This window comes from Anoplolepis gracilipes, chromosome 7 (genome assembly GCF_047496725.1).
Source record: "Anoplolepis gracilipes chromosome 7, ASM4749672v1, whole genome shotgun sequence".
Lineage (NCBI taxonomy): Eukaryota > Metazoa > Arthropoda > Insecta > Hymenoptera > Formicidae > Anoplolepis > Anoplolepis gracilipes.
In genome coordinates, this window is record NC_132976.1 from 8,805,350 (window position 1) to 8,832,198 (window position 26,849).

Consider the following 26,849-nt stretch of genomic DNA (forward strand, 5'->3'; position numbering starts at 1 on the left):
AGCAACGTGAAAATCTGACGCTAAACATCATATCACCCCACACGTGGCTGCATTGCTATCCGAGTGCTAGACACGTGTTCTTCGGTCTCCTACAGAGAGATTTCTCTAAGGGATAAGATACGGCGTTTAGGGTTGCAATAATCCTTTTTTTTCAAAAAGGATCTTATCCGAGGGGTTGGTCATTAACAGTTATAATGTACAAAAATTACCCTTTGATACGGATTACCCTTAAATTATACCTCGGATTACTTAAGATTACCTAATAGTATCTTAAATTAAAAATAAATTTTGAAAAAGAAATTTTACTTTAAATTATTTTAACGCTAAAGATTATTTAGATTTATCAAAAATAACCTTGGATTAGCCAAAATTTTGCTGGGATTGCCGCTGAATTACCTAGCCCTTGTAAAAAAATTACCTCAGTGACCAACCCCTCGGTCTTATCATTCTGATAACGGAACATTTCCGATAATGACATTTTATTTATCACATTTATTTTGTTCTTCCTACGAAACAATGTTTATTAAAAAGAACAGTAACTGGAACAAAAAATAAAGATTATATAGTGACATGTAGATTAATTTTCTAAGTTTGGTAAAATATATGAAATTTATTTCTAAATTTGTTATTGCTTTTTTCTTATTCAAAAATGCGATACATTACAGATCAATACATTAAATTGGATACATTAAAGATCGATTCATGTCTAAAGGATATCGAGATATTGAAAATAGATTAGAACTTTAAATGTTCCAATTTTAAAACGATCAATTGAGGAATTATTTTGGAAAAAAATACACACGCGCAATTTATCAGTTAACAAAAATTATACAACTTATTTTTTGCATTATTGTGTTGTTACCTTTTATTCATATTTTTCTTGTTGCATTCTATAACTGCAATTTTATTAATTAGTATACTTTCACAAAGAACTGGACATGTGTATGATTAAGACTTATACTGCATGTCAGATTTTTCTTTGTGAAAATTTTCTCGTTTTTTCTTGTTTTTTTCAATTTAATTATTTTATTAACTCTAAGGATATATCACTCAATTACTTAGAATTGCGATGGAGTTTACATTTCCACTTACGGGCTTCTCGTTAGTTCGAAGCGCATTACATCGCCCTCACGCTATAGTAGAGAGGATAATCCCAAGGGATACGACCCGCTTTTCAGAGATAATCCACTTGATCGGCGCGCATCTCGTTGATTGCGAACGTATCGTAGTCGTGGTTTCCGATACAGCTTCTATACTTTGGTAGTTAAATGCAAATGTTGATCGCTTACAAATGGATAATATTCTCAGTTGGCAAACGAGATGGCAAATTAGACACTTAATGAGGAAGAATATTGTGAAGATGATAGGACCAGTGAAGAGAGAAATAGGGAGGGAAAGAGAGAGAATAGACGTGAATAACAGTATGCAATCTGAGGTATTACGTTATAGGATAATGATGTTATATGATACTGCAAGTAGAAAGTATAATAGTCAATCTCTGGGATTCTCCGGCACATTTCATTTCGTCAGACGCGAGACAAGAGGCGGAAAAGCGATGCAACTGCGTGTTTAACGAAACTTTATTATGTGTCTTCAATTTATGATTTTTATTGTAAAAACAAGTAAGATAAACTGTATCTTGCTACACAATTTTCTTATCAATTTATGATTTTTTTAAATTACTTTTAACAATACAAAAATGTGCGAATAGCGACCTGAGAATTGAAAGTTGAAAGTTAATTGCTAGGAGAATCAACGGTTTACATAAGAATGAATTTTCATTCTCAAAGTTTTCATTCGTTTCTTATTCAAATTAGTTTGCGGAAATTAGATAGCAACAAAATTTCTATTTTCATTAATTCTCACTATACATATGTATATATCATTTTTAAGCGATAACAAATTTCTGTATATAAATAAAATTTGATTATTAAACATTAAATTATCAATTAATTTATTAAAGTTTTAATCTGACGGGAATATATGTCGAACTTAAATTAAAAATTTTTAATTAAAGATGATAAATCAACATATATTATATAAATATATGTACAAGATAATTTTAAGATTATCATCGACAAATTATTGACCTCGTTCTCTCTCTGTCTCTCTGTCTCTCTCTCTCTCTCTCTTTCTTTTTGTTTTGTTTTTTAAACTTTATATTCTCTATATCTATTCAAGTTTTTCAATATCAATATTTTGCAGCTTTGCAAACATTTCTATGCATATCGCAAGGATTTAACGGTTGTTGTGTGATACGAGGTAGGAGTTTCGGCAGGCGAGGGCAGCGAGGAGGGGTTATACGGTAGGGGAACGGGGGGGGGAGAGCTACGCCAAGGGAGGGCGCGCGTCACTTACTTGAAGCACGTGCTCTGGTTTCTGGCGGCTGCGGCTGCTCCTGCTCAGCCTCAGAGAACTCGGCCCTGGTGCTGCTGCCTGCACGGTTTAATTTTAGCCGCGAAGCTTTAACTTCGCCGTGTCATAGGACAAAGAATATGGCGCGTTGCACTCGCGCCAATATCCACCCCTCGAGTCCCGCTTTACCCTCCTCCTCTTTTCCCTTCTTTTCGTCCTCTTTTCGTCTCGCCGCGACGCGTCTTTTGCCTCTTCTCGTCGAGATGCGCGCATTTTGTCCGCGTTTTCCGTGAGATACCTACGATGAATTTAGTCTAATTATCTGTACTTTGAAGGAAAGATGCTCTTTGTGTGAAGATATCGGAAATATTTTACCGAAAGAGAGAGAGAGAGAGAGAAATATGTGCGTCAGTTTTCGTAATTGTTGTCAAAGCGATTGCTTTATTATCTAGAAGCTAGAAATGTTTCGGGAGGGGGATGACCTTTAATTTTCACGGCTAATTAACACTTATGAAACTGTTAGCAAAGAATATGATTGCAATAATTTGCTTTGATTTGCGATGAAAGAAATTATATAATCATATCGTCAGACTTGAACTTCTCGTTTGATCAATATTAGCGGCAGAAAGGCAAGGTTTTTCTTCGATGTGCGCAAGTGTTATATCATAATTTATTAATTTTATTTATATCATTATATATTTTCTTTTACAACGCGCAGAGAAACGTAATCGGTTGTATCAATTTTACTTTTTAAATGAATTTACATCATGAGATGAGGAAACAACTATATGTATATAGGAAGGATATCCTTACATATATAATTTGTATTTGAATGCGAAATCGCGAAGGTATTGGACGTTCTACATATCTCTCAGCGGCGAAATCGCGTTGATCAATATTACTTATGCACGGAATGCAAAGTCGCTAGGAACGAGGAGGCATGCACGTGCATAAAACGCGGCGAACGTACCTGGTATTTATTCCGACGATGAGACGTGGATTTTTCGCGTAATACGTAAAAGTCGATCGGCGAGTTCGCGCGCGATTTTTCGCGCGAACGGCAACTTCCTCTTTTCCGACGCGATTGCGCGGTCAGGAAGTCCGCCGCCGCCGCGCGCGGTATATATCGAGTTTGTGATGCGAGAGGCGATGACGTAGATAATGCATGCGTTCATCGATTAGACACACGTGGAGCACGTAGGGCTCCCAGCGCATCGTGTATATGCGCCGAGTATACACAAAGTAGTTCGACCAAGCGAGATGTAACGCTTGCGGCTGATCGCTGGGAACTCCAGCTGAAAAAAACTCTCTCTCTCTCTCTCTTTCTCTCTCTTTCTCTCTCTTTTTCTCTCGCTACGCTGCTACTGGTGAAAGCTATCGGCTATTTGAATTAAAGTCTAAGTAATTAAAAGAGCGCACGTGTACAACTTTATATCACTCCTGCCTTTGCTCCGAAACATAGTTTGAATGTTCACTTTTGAAATTTCAATAAGATTCGATTCAATCAAGTTCTGTATTTGTCAATAAAATTCTAAAGTTAATTCAACATACTGTAATATTAACATACTGTAAACCGTTGTTCATTTTGATATATTTCCCATTGTTTTAAAGTGACATTCTATTAATAGTGAATTAATATAGGTAAATTAAATTTGAGTAAATTAAAAAAAATATTTTTCTGTATTAGAATTTCAAAATGTGAAATTCAATTTTGTCAAAATTAATATTGATTCTTGATGGCGCGGAAAGAAATAAATAAATATTACTCATCTTTAATCGCAAGCAAAATATATGATTTGTACACATGTATTTTTTATAATATATTTTTTATGTTTAATTTTGCAAAAATTTGCGCTGAAATATAATACCACATAAAGTTTTGCGTTCGATTAACCGGCACGAGTCGTCGCTACAGCAAACGAAACGGCGATATAATTCAGCGGTGGAAGAAGTCACGACACGGTCGCACGTGTGCGCGGGCTCGGTTGGGGATGCTGCTGGCCCTCCTGGATTGTCGATGCGTACGCAGAGAGAGAAAGAGAGTTGAGGGGCAAAGAGAGAGCCACACAGAATGCGTATGCGGGTGAACCGAGAGGAATAAAGAGAGAAAGAGAGGGAAAACGCGAAATGAGGAGAGAAAGAGGACGAAAAGGGGGAGAGAGAGAAGGCGGTTTACAGCAGCCAGCCGCGCCGTCAGCTGCCGACAGATTTATCGAATGGCACGTGCCGATCCGGAGCAATGTCGTTTTGTACTTTTCTGCTTTCTCGGTCGAGAGGGCTGCAAAAAGTCCCACAGGATTGTCGCCGGTCGGCTCTTCGCGTTCCTCTACCCTTTAACCTCTCTCTCTCTCTCTCTCTCTCTCTCTTCCTTCCCCTTTTCATCTACCCTCTCGTAAACGCGATCGGTTAGCTCATTGTCGGGACGCGATGGTGTTCTTCCGCTTCGGACATTCCTCGATGATTCTCGCGGGATTCCTAGAGCTTGGCAGAGAGAAAGAGAGAAAAAGAGAGAGAGAGAGAGAGAGAGAGAGAAAGAAAGAAAGAAAGAGCGAGAGACTTATATGAAGCTGCCATTAGCGCTACGTAGACGTGACGCATTTCGTGCGTGCGGTTATTTTTGGTCACGACGTACGTTCGTCGACGGTTCTAATTAACGTTAAGGGACTATGGCAGTAGTCACTATAATCGGATATCTAGTTGAAATGTCAAGGTAATAGAAATTTAACATTAAACTCGTATTTCATAGTTGTAAAGAAGCAGAAAAATCCTTTTTTATTTTCTTTTCCTGTTGAAAAATTTCCCATACATCTTGTAACTTCGATGAGAGATCGAGTTTCAATATTGTCGACACGTGTAGTATATAATCCCTCTACGTTTGTTCGTTCGTAACGGTGAAAACTCAATAATTCATGTAAATTATATTCAAAAGTTGACCTATAAGCAAGAATAACAACTTCCCAGGTGCCACTTTGCGATATAACTGTCATAATTTTGATTTTTGATTATTTTCAATTCGTAATAATATCCAATACGAAATATATTTCACGATAAATCCAGGACAATTTGCGCGATATTATATTCTTCGTTTTTATTTGAAGACTTCTAAAATTGCCGCGTTAATATCGCATGAAATGGAATACACTGCACTCGGAGATACAGTTTCGGAATAAATGTGTTTCGGCGATCGATCGTTTCTCTTTCCAAATCTCGGCGCAAATTGATCGAAGAGCGAAGAAACATGTCAATTAAAATATATCCGCAAGTTTCATCTGGAAATCGCACTGTATCTCCGGATTCGACTTGATCTATCGGAGATTTCAAGTTTTTACCAAAGTATATAACGATGCCGACGATGCGAATTTTATCGATTCCTGATAATTGATGGGACGAACTTTGGAAGTCGCGCGTCCTCGCATGCGAATTAATATTTCCGCGGACCAATAATGTCAGTGATAACCAGTGGAAGAGCCAGGATGCGAGCAGAATGGGAAAAGGGATAGGAGGGTGGGAGGGAGGGAGGGAGGGAGGGAGAGAGAGAGGACGAGCACGGGAAAGATTTTGTCGATGGAAGAGAGAACGCGAGCGTATTAAGAGTGACTTAAATTAATAACGCTCGCTATTTCGGAGTCGCTTCCAGGCACCGCTAACCCGATTAGCAACCGAATGCAGCAGCGGCGAGAGCGAAGTGAGAGAGATAACGCGGGCATAAGTAATTCATCGGCCGATCTCGCGGCGTGACTGGCTGCTGGCTATGGTAGTGGCGCAGTAATTATGGAAACTTCGACGTTACGTCAGGCTTTATAATTGGACGGATGTGTGTCTGTGTCTCTCTCTCTTGCTTTCGCATTTACGAAAGGGATGCTGCAAAGGGATGCCGAGAGGTGGATTCGGTATCGCGAATCGCATTATGTCACGTCAGTCACGAAGCGGTACATGTCTCTCTCTCTCTCTCTTTCTCTTTCTCTCTCAAATTGCACGTGATCTGATTTATACACTGCGGCTCCGTTAAATAAAATAGTTCGGCCCATCGCTTAACGCCGGTTAGCCGTCACTTAACGACATTAAGCGTCATTTTCGTCTCCTAACACTGTCGAGCGAAGACATCATGTCACGTTTCTCTCTCTTTCGCAAAACCCTTCTCTATTTATCGCGATTATTTCAATTATTATTCTCAATTATTATATGTGAACTGAATTTGCGCGAAGCGTGATCCGCGCTCGTTTCCAATCGGTTCTCACGCGATCACTAATGTAATCTCGTATTTATATAAAGTGGTCCCGGGTTTATGCCGGATGTTTTGATTCTTCGGCTGTTGATGTTAAAACTAAAATGATTATATAAATGATAATAAAAATGATGATAAAATAAAAAATAATGATCGCTTTCTAATTTTAAACTATATTATCGATTAATTATTAATTTATTATCGAATATCTTATTAATCGAAAATTATTTAATAAAAGTTAAAGAGTCTTATGAATTTTTACAAAATATCTTAAATTACCACATTAATAGACAATATATGACTGACGTTTAAACAGAAATTCAATTTGACAGCTAATTGACAAGATATTTAATGTTGAAAATCAAAATGCTCCGACGAGTGTTGATCTCTTATCAAATCTGTATTAAGGAAAAATAGCTTTCAAAGAGATCTAAAGAGTTTATAATATTCATGACATCCGATAGCTATTTGAAGAATTTAAATATCTCGATGATTGTATCGTAGACAAAGCATCTCGAGCTTTTTTCTTTGCTCACGTATATATCCGCGATTAAAAGAAGTTAATGATTCACGACGATGATTAAATGTAAAACCTATTGAATGATATAAATTAAGAAATTGCCGATTGATATATATAACACAATAGAATTCGCGATACACATTATCTTTTAATACATACATTATTAAATTCCTCCTGTTCATTTTGTGCATAAATAATAGAATTTAGAACAAGAATCAAGAGAAATGTGTGAATATTTAAATTAATGTATAGATAATAAGGAAACTTTTACACGGAATAGGTACAAACATATTTTCAACAAACGATGGTAGGAAAATTCTAAAATGCCATTATAAAAATTACGACTCTGGAAAAAGCGTTAAATATTCTATGTTATTGAGAAAGTGTTTGTCTGTTTTTCATATTTTGACGGAAAATTGCAGACACTCCAGCGCAAAATGCGATGTATTAAATTTATAATTTCGGCAAGCTTTTTAAAAATTGTCATTTCAATGCATTGCATTGCCGATGCGTATATCACTAATCGATGCGGAAAGCAATGCCATTTAATAGGTGATATGATGTCATTTTCGCGTTGCATGTGTGTGGGTGTGTATGTGTGTGTGTGCTGTTAAAATGTCCATTATATATTCTTCCTCAAAGTTTTTCTTTCTTTCTCTGGAACTGCATCTTCGGTGGAAATGCTTCCCCCATGATTCTTTTTCGGAGCTTGAGACGATCAACTAATATAATTTCACTGCAAAGTGTTGGCTTTCCTTTCGATCCTACAATCTCGATTATTTTATACATAAAACGGAAATCATTTTCCCAACTTTTGCGCAAAAACATTTCGCTTTACTCTCGTGTGACTCAGTGCATGCGATTTTAATCGTCCAGGCAGGAAATGGTTAACGGCAAAGAATGTATCCGCCGATACGTTGTGAAGGAAACTGGTTGGAAACGCACTTCGGAATTTCGTGCGGCACCTGATTAAACAATCCAAACTCCCCGTCGATTCGGTCGAGGCCGCGATTGAGAGTTCTGGATCGTTAATCCACCAATTTTGCGGATTTTCACGATACAATGGCTACATCGACGAGAAGAAAATATGTGAACCTCGCTCTTTTTGGAAAAAGTTGCGTATCATGCGCTTCATCGCCGATCCCCACGTTATCAAAAAATAATTATATAACGTCCAATTAAATGCGAGTCATATCGCACGTTAAATATTACGCGCACGAGCTAACGAAAATACGTAGGAGTAAAAAATTAGGACCCAACACGCGCGAAGGGAAATAGAAAATCTTGCGATTCGAAGCTTTACGTCTTTTGGCACGATAAATATTTTATTTACACAATCCAACAAAGAACTCGAGGGAAAAAGAATAATAACTTTTCTAATATTTTTTTATATTTAATATGGTTTTTTTAGGTCTTATATGGCAAATTTTATATAGCGAGTACAAAGTCGATAGAATTATAATTACTATATTTTCTGTGACGTTATGAGTCAAAAATTAGATCACGAAAATGTTATTAATCTTAATCTTTAAATTCTTTCTGTGAATTTTAACATAATGTATATATATATTGTTAAATAGAATAAAACGTCTATTCTATATTCTAATGCATTATGTGCCGTAGCATAATAAAATACAATAGCTTTTTTTTATAATTTCAATAAAATACAATAGTAATTAAATAATTAGAATAAAATTTTTCAAAATTATGATAGAGATATTTTAAAGGATGCCGAATCGCATTCAGCATGAGAGTTGTCACGAGAAATGATTATTCTTTTTTAGTATTTGATGATATGTAATTATCTAGTTTTGCCATTATATCAATTCATCCCTTCCCGCTTTTTATTTGCCATTTTTCCTATAATTCTTTAGAAAATTGAAATCAATATAACGTCGATGAGTTAAAACTTCGATGCTATAGATACACGAAGATCTCTATGCTTGCATGTGAAAACAAGTAGTAAGAACTAGAGTTTCAGACAGCAGAGTTCGTACTATGAATTTTCTTTACTTCTTTCAAACTCTTGATTATTTACAACTTATTATAATTTGTTTTCTTTATCATTTATCATACATATAATTCAATCTATAATTTGCTAAACCATTCAATCGCTAAAAACGAATCTTACAAATTATGCGTCTATTCCATTCTTATTTTTCGAACTGTTGAAAATGCAGGCGTCAAACATATCCTTCTGTATCTGTAACATCGAAAGATGAACTCACCGAGATTAAATATCGATTTCATTTCTTGATCTCTCAACCACAACGAGTAGCCGCCATCATGGCGCGACCATCGTCTTCCTCGTGGTTGTTGTCGCATCTTCATGGTCGCCGTCGTCTTCGTCTTCGTCTTCGTCTTCGCGATTGTCTTGCTCGTTGCTTAGGTTAGCCGTCGTCTCCGTCGTCGTCGTCGCTCCCGTCGAAGTTCGCGCCGTTGGTTGGGTGTCGTAGGAAGAGAGGTGGGCCGTTCTTGCGCTCACACACCCGATCACTCGTGCACACACACACGCGCATACGTACGTACACATACACTCTCTCCATCTCTTCTTCTCGCCGCGTCCCTCCACCCTCTTACGGGGAAAAGGGGCGCTACTATATCGGTGGTATTTTGGTTTTGGCTCGGCTCGGCCCGCGGCAGTTCTGGGAGTGGAGTTCTAAAAACAGCAGAGGTAAGTCCTGCCTGTGTGCTGCTGCTGCTACTGCTGCTGCTGAGCAGCTGCCCGCTTTGCTTCTTCGTCCTCATCGTCGTCGTCGTCGTCGTCGACGACGACGACGACGCGTCGCGGTCTTGCGTTTTTCGCGATACCGTCTTCGTCTCGACGCAGCCTCGTCATCCTCATCGTCACCGTCGTCGTCGTCGTCGTCGTCGCCGCCGTCGTCGTCGGTATCGCGTCCTCGTGGTTTCCGCGAACATCCTCGTCGTGCGCGAATTACGCCGTGATTACGTTCTCGAAGAGAACGTCTCTTTCCTCCCTTGGTCTCTTCTTCTCCCTCCTTTTTTCGCTCTTCCTTATCCTGGGAAGAAATCGCGACACTTTGATCGGAAACCGAGCCCGCGGCACTTTTGCGACTACCCGCGGCGATCGTCTCGCCGCGCCTCTTATAATATACACCCGCTCTCGCGCTTCCGATGGCGGTTTACTAATTCAGTTTGCCGCTGCTACCCAGAACCCACCCGGTCTCAACCTTCTTTTAGGCACCACCCTGCCTCTCTTGCCGCATCGCCTCTTCTCGCCCTGCGCATCCCGGTATCCACGGATTTATTTCTTCGCGCGCGGGAATTATTTTTGGTGTCTTTTCCCGCGGTTTGTTAATATACCCGCGCTCGCTCACACTCTCGATCCACCTCTCTTTCTCTCTCTTTCGTCATCGTGCACTACCGATGTGTTACTCTTCGATCATGTGATTATTCTCTTTCCCGCGCCAAAATTGTAGCAACACGCCTCGCGATCAGCCGTTCGCGCTTTTAGTCGCTTTGTCGTGAGCATTGCACGCGCTTTCGACGATAGGACGATTAACATGGATGGAGTCCGACCAGCTCCGCAGATCCAGAGTCGACTTCAATCCAAGATTGACGACTATCCCTTTCTGTCACTTCCCTTCTTCAGCTTTGTTCCATGGCGAATCATGTCTCAACGAGTGTCATTGTTTGAGTCATTGCTAGCTACACTAACGTAGCTACTATTCTCGGTTTGTGATGTCGCGAAATCGCGGTTTCATCGCTGTTTCTTCGGACGTAGGTTCTCGGAAGCTGTGAAGTGGAACCAACTCGTTGAAGTTTCGCGTAGAGGGCTTCACCGTCGTACTCGTAATAGATGTATAAGCCTCGGATGCTGTATCTAATACCTTACTCTTTGCTTTGTAACGTGCTTTTGTTGATAATTAACAAATCAAACTTGTTTATCTTTGTAATCAAAGCGAAAATGTTGTACAGTCGAAAGCTTCCATTTATTCCGACGGCTCTTTAAATCTAGTTCCGCAGACACACAACTGTGGTACTACAAGAGAAATGAACAATTTAATGTGGCTTATGTCCATTATGTGAAAAATTCAAGTTTTTTTAAAATAATTTTTTAAAGAAGAATAATTTCTATACGTATATATATGTATTACAATATAGATGGAATAAAATTGTCAGCTTAATTTAAAGCAATCTTTGTTTTCGAATTCAATCGCGAGAGATTGAAAGCCATAGAATTCGGAAGCTTGCAAATTCATCAGCTTGCAATCCTGTTGAACTTGCAAATTTACAGGTCCATATTCACTGCGAATATGCGCGTGGCACTATATCGTTTAATTTAATTTACTTCCAAGTAATTTCAATCGGGACAAAACGCTCTTCGAAGCGCTAATAGAAATTTCTCATATTACTATTATGTGATTGTTAATTCAATTTTCAATTGTCACAGTCCAGGAAATCGGCATGCGAGTTTAATCTAACGTTTCCTAGTTTAGTAGTTTAATATCGCAAGTATGTTCGTGTTTTGTAATATTTCAATAGAATTATTGATGTAACAGATTGTTAAAATTGAGTGAAAATCAGGAGAATTTTAGAAGGGAATATCAGACGACAGAAAAATTACAAAAACTTCTAAAATTTATTATTTATTAGAATTGGAAATATATTTATTAAAATTAGAAAGTTGCTTATTTTGTAACTTTTTGCAGAAGTGAGATAAACACTAATATTTATAATAATATATATATATATATATATATATATATATATATATATTTCGAAACTTTTCAAATTTATTTATCAATAACCGTGACGTTATGCTTCCATTATTTTATAAATATTTACAGAATAATATAAATATTTACTCGAAAATAATTTTCAACAGGAAAATACTTTATATTATTCAATATATCAAATTATTTGTTTTGATATACAATTGTATGTATTTTTGATTGAATTATTTACAGGATCTGCCCACACATAGATTGCTATATATTATTTGTGGCATCAAAAATTCCATGAATATTTTACAAAGTTTTACAAATTAATGACTGCCACTATTTCTCTTTCGGTCTCTCTTATAAAAATGAGGAAAATTTCCAAACTTTTTTTCTTAATTTTCTGCATTAACTTCTGCTTTTTCTCCAAATTATTTATATTGAAATATTAACTATATTTTTATGAGGTTGTTTACGATGATTATTATAAAGAAATATTATATCATTCTCATCATTTTTTCGTGACGACCTTGCTTTGATCATAGATCAGCCGTGGATAGTCTCGATAAATTCTTACCGCAATTACCTTGACAGGATTCTATCTGAACCTAACTCTTTCTCTCTCTTTTGCGAGCCAATAATGCAGAAAAAACGCGGTTAGTGGGCGTACAACTTATTCCTGGTTTACCGTTTTTTTTATTTTACAACATGCAATTACACGCCATGCATAGACATTGTACCAAAGTGTACCCTTCGTGTGTATTTTACACGCCTCGATGCTCCTATCGCATTTCGTTAACTATGATCGATTGCTTATTATTATCCCTGCATTATCAAATTTGGTAAATTTTCGATGTAATAATAAGATTTTCACGCATCTTGTTAATTTTCTATAAGCTGTCTCTATTTCTCTGAATATGAGAAATTGATTTTATATTAAACAGTCTCTCTCTTCTTCTTTATGATACGATGATCAGAATATATGAGATACAATGAAATTTTTATAGCGCTGCAAAATATTTAGATAGACTCTGATATTTTGATATATTTGACTTAAAGATTTATCTCGGTTTCTTTCTATTATTAATCCATTTATATTTATTGCTCAGTATTCAAGTTTTTTTTTACATTTCTTGCAGTCCGACAAATAACAACGATGACTAGATGACTCTCACTGAAGACGAAACTTTTGCTTTTCGAACAAAATGTGATTTTAATTGTGAACTTTTCGTTGCGAAATATTAATATAAAATAGCGCAGATTCATCTTCTACGCAGATTTGTTACTGATACACTATTTGAAATTTCTTGTTAATGATTTTTATATATCGAATGAGTTAATCATTCGTCATTAATTTACTTTACATCATTTATATATTTTCTTCGAGAATTATATGGAGTTATATAGAATTATATAGAGTTTTGCATCCATATACAGAGGCTTACAAATGATGCGGATAAACATTGCTAATTATTAGTTGCTTTTCAAAGAGATGTTTCTAAGCTGCTTTGCTGCAGAATAGTAATACTCTTGAGATGCATTAATATTTCTCTTCGTACACATATTTGAAGTAAAGTTAGTCGGTCGAATTAAAATCGTAAAAAAATCAATTAATCTCTTAATAATTTCTGATATTTTGCAATTTATGATTTCAATCAGAGATTTTTCTCGCAGCGCGGAAACGTATTCGACATTAGCGATATTTCTATGAAATTTTACATAACCCGACGACTAACGCTTTCATATGAACAATGAACCGCGGGTCAGATCGGTTTGTCAGCGAAGTGATATCGCGCTTAATTGAATCTGACGCGTTTCGTTGACATCGCGCGCCGTTAAATGCACGAGTTGTGTATACGCGACAGAGTTCTGTGCACATGCAAAATGAAGAGTGATGACTCGAAAATCCATCCGGTGCTATTTATATGCTCGCGTGAATTTGCTAGATACTCGGTGCGCGATCAATAACGCGAGTCGGATTCGATAATAAATGTCTCGTCTGATTTTTTTTTTTTTTTTCGTTTTTTCGTTTTTTTCGCGACATTTTCTCGCGGCTCGTCTCCCCCCCCCCTCCCTCCCTCCATTGCTCGTTACTTCGTGACTGATAGCTGTATCGTCGTAAATCACGTTTCAGCGAGTTCAGCTTTTCGTGATTGCGCGCATGCGTGCGCGACCGAGACCGATCTTCTCGTCCCGATCGACGAAACCCCGCCCGGTCTCGCTCCTTTTCTCTTGACCAAGTGCCAAATGCGTGCCGACGCGACCGAATGGCCGGCGCGCTTTTGCACGACGCCGAGACCCTGAGGAGAACCTCACGCGATCCGCGATCCGCGTTCGAGAAGATTCAAAGGCGCTTGCGAAACGAGAGGTTCTGAGGGATTGGGGACAGAGATGGGACTTGGGCCGACATCTTAGACGATCTATATTAAGACTCGAAAGACGCTCGTCTTCTTAAAAGATTCATTAGCTTCATCCGTCGATTTAAAAAAAAAAAAAGAAAAAAAGCAAATTTTTGTATTTTGATTAGAATCGGTAGATGATTAGATTATTATCTCAAAGCTAAAAATAAATTTGATAGATAGATTACAAAAATAACATTGCACTCGTTTAAATTGAATTGAACGTTATGAAGTGATATATAACTGAATCATTTTTTATCTTATTGCTTAACTTCTTTTGCATAAAAGATGCACGTATATTTAAAAAAAGGTACCTCGTTTCTTAATTGATGATATTCAGCGAAATAGTGGGGACGAAATTCTCTGATTTAATTAATAATTTAATAACAGACTTTTGTTTTAATAATATCCTCGTGTTAATGAGAATTATTAGTAAAGAAGTACGCATCTATAGTACACTTTAATAATCATGTTATGTTTATCTTGATAATTTGGAATCAATCCGTCTATTGAAATGTCAAACAACTATGTAGACAAAGCATAGTATAATTAGATTACCTGTTTATTAAATCATGCTATCCCTTTATTATTCACGTATCACATATCTCTGCATTGAGTATGCGTTAATGTTTCGTTTTTTTTTTTTTTTCATTTGTTATATATTCACCATGTCAATTATTTAAATATGTCGCGTTTTGTTACGAATAAATGCAAAGTGAATTATGCCACGTGAATGAAACTGATTATTCAGAAATTGATTGCAGGAAAAAAAAATATTTTAAAATTCACGAAGAATGGGCGAAATCCGTTTTTATCTTCGCTAAAAGATACTAATTCCTATTCGTTTTTACTTTCGCGTCTTTATTCGATTATAATATACATAGTAATAACTCGTATTCTTTACGCATATAACGTCACGTCATTTATAGTCGTTACCTCGTTCTGTCTCTGCGATTTTTCTCGTTCCCCGATTGGTTTGCTACATGACTTCATACCTGTCATACCTTTCACATCGAAATATCATTTGAGTTACTCAAGTAAAGTCGAGAAACACTATACATTGTTTCGCATAAATTCATACTTGCATGAAACATATAGAAAGAGAAACGATACAAGACTCTATTCGCAGAAAATACATTTTCAAGATATTTTTCTCTTCTAGAGCCAAGTAAATATTGTCTGTGCTCTGTTTGAGGCATTCTTGTACGTGATTATTTACAAATATCTGTGTTATACATATATTTATGTTCAGTAGCGCGTCTGTCGTTTCTATTTTCATCGCAACGGCACGATGAGATGGAAATTAATCGAGAAAATCGATCACTCTTTGATTCGCATCAGTATCCACTGCGTGCTATCGCAGTAAAACGCAGTGAAGGGTTAAACGTAGGCAGACGCGCTAGCTTTAACACACGTGACCACGTTCTCGCGTTACTGACAATATGTGAACATTCCGCCCACGTACCGTATATGTCGTTTCGTTAAAACTCCCTTCGTTACCCTCGACGAGTTCCCTCTCAGCCGTTGCTCCTCGCAGGAGCATGATGTCCCTTAGAGACCCGACTTGAGACGACGGCAGGCAGGGTGAGCGGATATCCGGTATGTGGCAACAGACGCCTGTCTTGAGTTGGAGTGTGTCGTGCAGAGAGAGGGAAAGATAGAGTCGTTCGTTAGTGCTGTTGCTGCCATTCAGACGAGTAATACGAAGTATGGTCGCCACCTGGTATTTTCGTTCGCCGCGAACAAGCCTTCGGAGTCTACTTCTTCCATGGGAAGTCGAGGTTTCTTTGCTTCTCCGGAAGGAGACAGCTTTGAGACAAACACTCAGTCCATAGCGCGAGCCTTTTCTGGCGAGCTGTTCGAATCGCTGAACAAATGATTTTCTTATATAATTCTTCATTAATCTCGTAGCGGTATTTAATATCAAAAATTGAGAAACAAAATCTAATTAAACTTTTGTTGACGTAATATCGGCTTTAAATTAAAAAATCGTCGCCAAAGTAATGATAAAAAAGAGGAAATTTATTCATTTATTTACTTTTTTCCTCAAAATTATTTTTTTGTTATCGAATTAAAGGAAATCATTTTTTTTACGCTGAATTGCATTCGTTTTTGTAAAAAAATGTAGAATTAGTAAAATTATTCTTATGATATATAATAGTTTTATTTTTAGAAAAAAATGTGTAAGAAATATAATTACATGAATTGTGCCATAACTATTTTCATACCGGACATATTATCTGCTTATCTTGTTTGATTTCCGACTTTGAATTTCTCTTTGACAAAGTACACATTCTAATATACATACGTGATTCCCTATCGACTTTTATAAGTTCAAAATTGATAAAATCATTTTGCTTCGCCGTTTTGCTAATCAACGAATATTGATCGTTGATTTCATTAAATATACAGAGCGATGTAATGTGAAATGTCATTTTATATATCACACCTGTTACATCCGTTCTTCTCTCTGTTTCTTTTTTTTTCTCTCTAGATTTAAGTAATTATCCTTACTTGTGTACGTGCTTTACTTAACTTATAATTTTTTTTTCTCGAAAGATCTTTTTAGAAATATGCCATAGTTGGCAACGATCCCGTTGTTTTGCTGCTTAAAAATTACACGTTCCACTGAATTATCCACGAATGAGATCCATTTTGCATTTAGAATACAACTGAGTTTTGAAATACATCAGGAACTCGTGATATATTCGAACAAGCTAGTGTTGAAATTAGGTATTGAAATTGCTAAATTAAATATATACTGATCACAGACAAATTTTTCGACATGTTTTTAACGTGGAAATCTTTCAGGAATAAAGAGAGATTATATTATCGGTCTGTATCGTGGAGATGTTGCAATAACAACGCACGATAATTCGATTTAGTTTTTCTCTTAGGATACACAATATAATTAATTATCTTTATTGAGAATTGTTTTTATAGGATCAGTTTTAATTTTAGATTTAGTACGCTACTTTGTATCTCAATATTCAACTTAGTGATTAATATCTTTTCTACTCTTTACAGTAGAGTTGAATTTAATTTCTTCTAAATACTTTACGCTATCTCTCACTAATCGTAATCTCTTTTTCGTTTAAAGATAGCTTTCATGAAAATATTAATTACCCAAAAATTTAACAGACAAAACAAAGTTTTACATCTAGATAGAGTAAAAGATTTTTATGGTGACAAACACATTTATTTTATAAATGAGACGTGCATTATTCAAATTTTTTTTCGAGAAGTAAGAAAGTTAGAATTAATATCGAGAATCAGATTTAATTGATATTTTTATTTGAGATGGCGAGTTCTCTTGTATGCATGAATAGAAATCTGAAACCTTATTTCAGATCTAGACACATCAATATTCTATGAAGTATTACATATAATTCATTGTAAGTCAAAAGCTTTAGTAAGTTTTAATCAGAAGAGAAATTTGAAAATCTAAAAATACGATTTATATCTGAGAGCTAATTAATTTTGATAGAACTTAGGACAATTGTTGAGTAAGTACAATTTATATCAACGATTCAATGATATGAGACTGATATCATAATTTCACCAATTTTTTTTTACTTGCATCATTTTCGTTAACATCATTGTGAGAACAAAGATTTTATTATTCGAGATAAAATTAATTTTTATAGTCTCGATTACGAGAAAAGCACTTGAGATGTATTTAAGTGTAAAGAATCTATCTACGTACCTGTCGATAAATCGAATAATCAAGATGATGAATTATTTCGCCGAATTATGAACGTTAATTGATAACGTCACACGGATCGCCAGCCAGCAGGTACATGTCGATCGATTTGGTGGGATAGAAGTGGCGTTAGCTCGCATAAAGAATAATTGTTTTGCAGCTTAAATTTCGACAATTTCATTGTCCAACGTCTATTTTCGTTTCGCGAACTGTCTCGCTCCCCATCATTTTCGATGCGCTGCTATTTTCGGTTCGGCGCTCGATCGACCAGGTCACACGGTTAAGCGCGGTTCATCCGATAATGAAGATGGACTTTCCTAGATTTTCCTGAAGAATTTAATATCATTGCTACCGTTGGTTGCTGCTGCGAGTTTGACGATGATAAAGCAAGAGATGGAGGTAGAGAAAGAGAGAGAAAATGATATATATATATATATATATGTGAAAGAATATATGTGTGCGAAAGAGAGAGAAAGAGATAAAGAGGGGACGTTAGATACGGGAGGAGGGAATAACGAGAGGGATGCGACTATACCATATCGCCCCGATATTGTTATCGATCCCGCTGGTCGGAAGGTATTTGTTACGTTCATTGTTTTTCCTTCGCACCGTCGAGCAAAAGGAGATCACGAGGGCCCCCGGCGTCCCTTTTACAGTGCTAAGGTATCCGCGTCCATCATCTCCACCCGTTTTCTACGCTTTCTCTTTTCCATCCCTTGTCCCCCTTTTTCTTCGTCCTTTCCCTTTTCTGGCCTTCTGTTTCTGTATCCGCCAGAGTTCCCTCTTTGCCCACTTTCTCGACACTCTTTATGTAGCATTTTAACACCGAAAAGAAGCTCGTGTTACACATTCGAAACAAAAGAAAAAGAGAGAAAGCATAAAAAGAAGGGATTTATTAAAGAATACTTAATGGTGGGCAAGAAAAATCAAGAGGAATAAAAATTAAAAAATGAAAAATATATTAAAGTTTTATTTCTTTAGATTTGCCGAATAAAGAAGTTAAAATAAATAGTTAACAAAGATTAATGGTATTAATTTTTTAACGAATAAAACACTAATTCTAAATAAAGTAGGTTATAAAGTAAAATAAGCAAGTCAATATAATACATGCACCTAATATAATAGGTGTGCATGTACAATTGAAATCTACATAAATTTTCTTCAAAATTATAAATATTATATTATAATATAATAATTTTGTTATTATATACTATATTATAATATATAACGGGACAGATAAAGAGAAAAAGAGACTTGATCTATATTTTAGAAATATCTCGATTATGTATTTGGAAGAAAATTCGGTGGTGACAAGCGCGCAGCGAGAAATTCTCCTTCTGTTGAATTTTCGAGAAAATTGTTTTATCGATGCGGAACTAAAATTATTCGCGAATCACAATGGATATGCATTCAAATTGTAGCGATAAATCGATTTCGATCGCGAGAAATAATTTTTAGATTTTTGAAATTTTTAAATAAATAGTATATATTGAGATAGTGATAAGTGACATCTTTTCCGAATTTCGGTCGTGCAAACATATCAAAATAGTAATATTCTCTTAAAATAATATAACGTCAGTCGCGCGTTTCATAAAATCCGAAGAAAGAATTCTCGATCGAAATCTATATTGGTCGACTGGCGGAGCAAAAGCGACGTTACTTTTCACATGGCTCTTCTCAAATGCGCTTGATAACCAAGTTATTATACTCGTCTATTATCCGTGCTTCGCTCTTAATTTGTCATTTTCAACTGAATGGATAGATATATTTTCTTCTCCGAAATTGTCATTATAATGTACGTGCGCAGTCAATCTATCCGGCACGTCGGTTCGTTCCATCTCTCGCATGGCAGCCACATGCATAACTTATATATCGCTTAATTAAATATCTCTGTTCGTCCCACCATCTGCGGACTACTGACATTTTTCGATATTTTATAGGGCGCGCATTCGTACACAGGAACGACATGCATAATTTTCTGACTTTTGTTTGTTAAACCCTATCGTATTGAATTTTTGCACCGTGATTAAAATTCTTAAATCTGGAAAATATTAAAATATTTAGAATGAGTGCTATACTATCAAATGTGTTGATAATTATAGTATCATATAGATAATTATCCTGAACGTACTATGGAACATTAATAATTAACTATATAAAAAAAAAAAAAAAAAAGATTATAACAGAGAGAAATAAATGATTTCTGAGATAATCTTCTTGTCGTATTTTAATAAAATACAAATAATTTTAGAGCCGAATATTGTTCGGAATAAGATGTGGTAAAAATATATCTATTCCGCGGACTAAAGTGGTTAATCGGAATAATTAACTTTTAAAAGATTTTTAATTGTGTCTCGCTAGTTGGCAACTGATTCTCGTGGCCTCACAAGCCTAAGTACCGCTGAAGGAATTCGTATGACATCAACCTAGCAACCCGATTACCCGCTACGCAGCACTCGGCATCGCGTTGCGTATCTCTGTGAAACGTATATTATTTCTGGACGCGAATGATCATCGTCGACCGCGAGTTCATTTTAAGGCTTATCAATTATTAATAATCCGTCTTCCGTTTCTCGTGTCTTCTCGCGCCCGCTCTCGGCGGGAGATCGATAGGCCAGGACATATTGAGCACTCGCTTCTTCTCTCGACGGGTTAGGTTGTCCGACCTCCTCTAGGGGGACAGCTACATTGCAGCTCATGCATAATGTATTACGATCCGACCTGGAGTAGATTTATATTTACCCCCGTGCTGTTGGCGATAATTCGTTAAATATTGACAGGTATCGCGCGAGCTTTTTACGTCGACACAATATTCGACATACGAATACGATTCTGTCTCTTCTCTCTTTTTCTTCGTGAATCTCCGTCTTATGGTATCCTACAATCCAGGCCAGTGCAACAGTTGTGCATGCAAATTGTCTAAATCAAGTTTTTGTCGAATGCATACTCGTAAGTTCACGATCTACTTGAATAATCTCGCTTATGGCCGCATGACTTTTTTGACATCTCACGATAAAATCCTTGACTGATATCAATTTTAAATATACAGTTAGAACACTTTAAGCAAGCAAGTTTATGTTTGTCGATAAAAAAGCATCTCTGAGATTTTGAAGAAGTCAGATTTTATTTATTTCGTTAACTAGAAAAAGATCCCAGTATATTCTAATATAGATATAGTGTAAATTTCTTATCTTGCTTTCTCAGCATTTTAATCTAATGAAAAAAGAAGAAAAATACAGTCTTGGCTATTCGCGCGAGCGTAATTCCGAGATATTAATGGCGTATCGTAAAATCTGGCTGCGAAAAGGTACGCGTGAGAGTATTTTCAGGATTTGATATATTTGTCAAAATAGATTTCTCTCTCATACAGACTGTTATTTTACCATCGGCCATCTACCTTCGATGGATGGACCGCGAGTGTCGGCGACTCGACTGACGTGTAACCACGATACTCGATATCATCTTAGCGCATCGACAATTTCACTTGCATCCGAATGGAAATCGGCACATTGGTTTTAGATGTCGATCCCAGCTTCTCGAAAACTTTGTCAATGAGTGATTTTAGTTAGCACCATCCGTCCCTTCTGTCCTCTTGTTTGTTTGTTTGTCTTGTCTTTGTCAACGGATTGTAATCATTTCCTTACGGTTTCATTTTTTGTCTTTTAAGGATGTTTTTTAAAAGTGTGTAGTTGAAAATGGAAAGATCCTTTTTTAGATGAATTATAAATTCTTTATTCTATATACATGTAGTGTACAGATATATAAATAATTATAAAATTAAGTTAGAAAAATGGCGAGTATAAGAGCAAACGCTGTAATTAGTGCGCAAAAATTTATCCTAAGTAACAAATTAATCTATTGTACTAACGTACGTTTCGGTCAATTTTATGATCTTCTTCAGCGCAAATGTACAAAACAGATGAGAAAATGCACGGGTTTCTATTAACCATATAACTGTACATTAAATTTTTTAGAAGAGATAATGTGTTAAATTGTAAATTCTTAAATGTAAAGATGTTTAACAACGGACTGATCTTATGATCATGGTAAAAACGACAGTTATATCTTTAAAATCTTTAAATGAATAATAACAAACAGCCTTTCAGATTGTTTAGATTTTCGGTAATTTATCTATAATGTTCAGATATGTAAAGTTTATACATTCTGTGTCTGTTTGCAAATTTATCCTGTTTATTTGTCTTTTTATGAAAATCATTTCTGAGGTCAATCTTTTATTATAGAAACTTTCTTTATCCAAAATTTTAACGCCTTCCCAATCAAAATCATGATTATAATCTAATCTATGAGTAGTAATGACTGAATTATTTTTATTGTTTAATATGTTAGATTTATGTTCCAAAATTCTTGTTTTTAGTTTCCTGCCCGTTTGTCCCATAAATTGCACAGCTTCATTTGCTGGTGTCATTTAATGATAAGTTAATGTACAGTTAATGTACAGTTATATGGTTTAACGTACGTTAGTATAATAGATTAATTTGTTATTTAGAATAAATTTTTGCGCACTATTTACGGCTCTTACTCGCCATTTTTTCAACTTAATTTTATATCTTTCAAAGAGCTTATAAATTATATTTAATTTATAAATATAATTAATTATACCGGGAAAATTTTGACAGTATATTGATCCGCGTCGCGAACTTTACATTTGATCTTTACGTCAGGAAACAGGAAATCAAGCTAGAAATGAAATTTCCTTATTTATACTTTGCATTCCTCGATTCCGTGGATTTTACGATACTTATCGCATTTGCAAACTTGAATGGAAAAATCGAGTTATTCGAATCGTGGCGCATCCTATCGTAAAGCTTTTTCTCGAACGAGGGTGATCCGGCCTCGAAGGAAAATATCGCGGATATATTTTTCACGGAACGCGAAAGAAAAAAGAAAAAATACGCGCGACAAAAGTTTACGCGGAAATCGGATGCGTGGATAATGCCGTAAATAGAATCGTACACCTGCATACGCGCACGCGGTGTATGAGTTTAGTTTGCCGCCGCGGTCGCTCAGTCTATAGCACAATTGTTATTTTCGTCGACTCGGGCGTATACACTTTGTAACGACGCGGCGAGGCGACTCCGTATAAAACGTAGGTCGATTCTTGAACCATGCCGTTGTGATATTTCTGGAGGGCGAAATATTAATAAGGTGTAAAGATGCCACCTTTGCGTAAACACGTCGGCCTATCGCCGCCCGAATCGCGCATCGACTGACGCCAATGCAATGCACGCGTCAAGTGCACTCGTCATTGCACTTCTCTATCTCGATCTCTCTCTCTCTCTCTCTCTCTTTCTCTCTCTCGCACACACACACACACACACACACACACACACATACGCAAATACACATACACAGAGCAATTTCTTTTATTTTTCCTCTGTCGTTACGACGACGTAACGATTCTCGTAATCTCCGTTGTTAATTCCTCGTTTCGTAATCGCCTCTTTTTCGCGATACGTGAAGTAATCTAGCCGCCATCAGATTCTTTCGCTCTTTGCCACACGGAAAATACTGCGCCGCGAATTTAATCATCGTTTAACATGTACGTCGCGGAGATATGTTGCAAATTGTATTCAGAGATGATTGCCTGGAATCGCAGATTGTTTACTACGTGCCGACTTGAGTCCTGTGCATTCGATTTCTTCTCATTTATCGCTGTAAATAGCGTTCATATTTTTTTTTGTCATCTCTATGAAGCCTTCAAAAGATCGATTAAAAATCTTGATTTTATCGTTGTCACAAACAACCAGATAAAATTATAGAGTATTATAATTTTAATTACATACTAACTATATAATTTAAATATATTAATTTATAATGCATAAACATACATGGCCAGACCGTACTTCCATACATAAAATAACAATGATATGGATCATAAGAAAATATCTGATTTACACGTTTATCATATATATTGTTGTTAATAACAATTTATTTTTAATGAAAATTTGAAAGGATTTTCTAGAGTATTTATTTTTTTCAGAAAGCAAGGTTCTCAGTTAATTCTTACATTTCCCGTTTGTTTCGATAAAACTCTGCGCATAATAAAATGTTGAGAAAACTATAAACTAATATCGAACATTTATACTATTATATGTATACTAAATATTTTTTATGTTATATATAATAATTGTGAATAAATTTACACGTTAATGTCGATAAAAAAAATTAAAGAAACTGATGACATGTCAGTGAAACCGAAAAGTATCGCCGCAACTAAAGCAATGAAAAAGAAAAAGAGCGACGCGTTCAACTTGTACGGGCAAGTTTCTGACCGTCCTGTCGTTCGGAGCAATCTCGCGCCCAGAGACTCGCGGTAGCGGCAGCAACAGCATCTCGTTTGCCAATGCGAGGGAGAAACGGTTGCGTCGCGCGCACCGATCAGCTGCGAGGACATGCGACGGCGCGGCCGCAAATACGAGAGGGAGCGACGAGTGCGAGGGAGACGCGGCTACCGAGATACGTCTCCGAGTCCACAGACGAAGTAGCAGCGGACGGCGCGAGGTGGCGCGCGGGCGCGACAAGCGACGCGATTGGCCGGCCGGCGGTTGACGTCCGCGGCGTTATCGACCAATGAGCGGGCGCGCCGAGGCGACGTATCTCGCCTCGCCGAGGCTGATTTCAGAGGTGAGGTGGACCGACTGGTACACGATTGCCAGCCGCGGCGACTCGTTTCCCCCTCTCGCTCGTCGCCGCCGTTCCTCGCATCGCTCCGTCTGCCTCTCTCCCTCCTTTCTACTCCCGCGCCGCGCGCTCCTCCATCTCGCTCGCACGCACATACGCACACGCTCCTCTCGCTCGGTTCTCAGCCCGACTTCCTCAAATCTTTATTTCAGGCTCGACCGCGAACTCGGGGCGAACTGGTCGAAGCGCGCGCGACCGCCCCGGTTTTTTAACCGTCCTCACGGCAAGCTCACCGCAAGCGGCTACCGTCGCCGCCGCTGTCGTCGTCGTCGTCGTCGTCGTCGTCGTCGTCGTCGTCGTCGTCGTCGTCGTCGTCGTCGTCGTCGTCGTCGTTGTTGTCGTGCATCATCGTATATACGCGCGACGTGTGTGCGCCAGGGCAGCACCCGCCGTCGCGGAGAGACGACGCGTGTCTAAATTTGAATACGCTCTGGCAGCGTAGAGGAGAAGCAGTGCCGTCCGCGCGTGTTACGCCGTCGGAGTCTCCGTTTTCGCCTCTCTGCTTCACCGCCACCGCTGTCGTCATCATCGTCGTCGTCGTTGTTGTTGTTGTTGTTGCTACGCGTGAAAAGTATATTTTGAGAAAAACGCTCTCTTGCTGTGTGCATCTAGTCAACTTATCTAGTCCCCGCGATATACACACGTCGCGGATAAAAGCTAACCTATCTAACCGCGCGCGCCACGAACCGAGCGAGTGCAATCGCGCAAGCATGTGTGCAAACACGCACGACGACTTAAGAATAATTCACGACACGCCGCGACGACGTTATTAACCCTCTACGTCCCTATAAATAATAATCGTGCGCCCTTTTCGCGAATGTGATTGACTGCGAAGGTGAAGGAAGCGAAGAGAGAAAGAAAGAAAGAAAATTAAGGAAATAAGGAGGGATTCGATTCCAAGGAAGTTTGCGATCCGTCGCGATATATAGATCCTTTTCATTTTTCATCGATCGTGACACAAGAACCCGTGGAGAATCGTCGACTGGCAGCTTAAGTAAGTCGCCGACGGATCGCGAGCAAACGCAACGACGCGCGCGAAGAGGAGAAGAGAGTGTGCCAAAGAGAAAAAACGCCGATAGAGGAGAGACACACGCAACACGACGACGGGAGAAAGAGCCGTGAGTGTGCCTGTTCGTTGATTCGTTCGTCGGTCGGTCGGTTCAGCTGGGTATCAGCAGCGACGGCGCGAATTAGTGTGCGAGAATCCGCATCTGGCGACGAGGTGGAGGAGGGGAAGGAGCAACGGAGAGTTTTGTTTTGATCGGCAAACGATCGCGCCGTCTCGCGATCTCTTTCTCTCTCTCTCTCTCTCTCTCTCTTTCTCTCTATCCGTCTCTTTCTCTCTCTTTCTCTCTTCCTCCGTGTGCAAAGAGCGGGGGTGCTGTATCGCGGGTATGGGGAGATATCGATCGCGCGCGCGGGACCATTGACGTCGTTCTTGGAGAACGGCCGAACGTTGTAATAGAGAGAGAGAAAAAGAGAAAAAGAAGGGAAAAGAGAGGGACACGACACGCGTCTACTACTACTACGACGACGACAACAACGACGATATCTTCCATCGCCGGCGTTCGCACGCGTTTGCCATCCGCGTGTAAATCTCGCAATCAGTGCCGCGCGCCTTGTTCGTCGTTGTCCTTCATCGCTACCACCACCACTACAACCACCACTACTACCACCGTCGTCGTCGCCGTCGTCGTCGTCGTCGTCGCCGTCGTCGCCGTCGTCGCCGTCGTCGTCGTCGTCGTCGTCGTCGACGTCGTCGTCGTCGTCGTCGACGGCCTCGAGCGAGATCGCGATCGCGCGTCGCGTCGCGACGCCGATCCCGAGGATCGTCCGCTCGGCCTCGCTCCCGTTGACGCTCACGCGGGGTGAAATCGATCGATAGGCGGCTCAGCAAGGGACTCGGGTCGGCAGATCGACCTGACTCTCCCGTCGTCGACATGCCCCGCTGATGATCCAGTAGTAGGCTACCTGATTCGGTGAGTTTACCAAACGCAATAATCGCGACGAGAGGAAAACAGAAATATTAGTAAGAGAGATTTTGGTAAAAGAGAGAAAGAGATTGTGAGACACGTGCGGGTGGAAGGTAGGGAGAGACACTCTTTCGGTCACGGTGAATCTCCGTCGAGACTTCCCCTCCTCTCCCTCGCCCTTCCCCCTTACCATCGGGAGTTTCGGTGTTTGTTAAGGTATGCGTGTGGGGTCTTCTTGGACACCGGCCAGGTCTCTTCTTCTCCACGGTCTCTCTACGAAGCCAAGACGT

The 26,849-nt window shown here is 38.3% G+C and overlaps 2 protein-coding genes and 1 long non-coding RNA gene across 6 annotated transcripts in view; 2 read left to right on the plus strand and 1 right to left on the minus strand.

Annotated features, from left to right (window-relative positions):
* Positions 1-26,849, plus strand: part of Mef2 (myocyte enhancer factor 2) — a 69,914-nt gene that overhangs the window by 19,755 nt on the left and 23,310 nt on the right. Inside the window, exon 1 of one of the 4 annotated variants that reach the window (XM_072896225.1) lies at positions 24,942-25,704. The exons of 1 other annotated variant lie outside the window; for it this stretch is intronic. The gene's annotated coding sequence lies outside the window, so the exon portion shown is untranslated. Of the gene's footprint in view, positions 1-24,941; positions 25,705-26,328; positions 26,566-26,849 lie in introns of those variants that run through there. 2 more of the 4 variants (XM_072896226.1, XM_072896223.1) reach the window with 2 other exon arrangements.
* Positions 864-18,966, minus strand: LOC140667895 (uncharacterized). Its single transcript, XR_012047080.1, has 3 exons — positions 17,888-18,966; positions 15,647-16,048; positions 864-2,653 (listed from the first exon to the last, which is right to left on the minus strand). It is a non-coding gene; the product is annotated as an uncharacterized lncRNA (long non-coding RNA).
* On the plus strand, positions 5,022-25,450 carry LOC140667629 (uncharacterized). The gene is made up of 4 exons (XM_072895771.1): positions 5,022-5,065; positions 9,281-9,374; positions 9,490-10,922; positions 24,739-25,450. Exons 1-3 carry the CDS (start codon positions 5,022-5,024, stop codon positions 10,417-10,419), a joined length of 1,068 nt encoding a protein of 355 aa, XP_072751872.1. The 3' UTR covers positions 10,420-10,922; positions 24,739-25,450.

Bases quoted from the DNA above. Each gene is read 5' to 3' on its own strand.
- LOC140667629 (XM_072895771.1), top strand. From the start codon at position 5,022: ATGGCAGTAGTCACTATAATCGGATATCTAGTTGAAATGTCAAG. The intron at 5,066-9,280 runs GTAATAGAAATT...TTGAAAATGCAG, and splicing joins TATCTAGTTGAAATGTCAAG to GCGTCAAACATATCCTTCTG. The intron at 9,375-9,489 runs GTAGCCGCCATC...CTCGTTGCTTAG, and splicing joins TGATCTCTCAACCACAACGA to GTTAGCCGTCGTCTCCGTCG.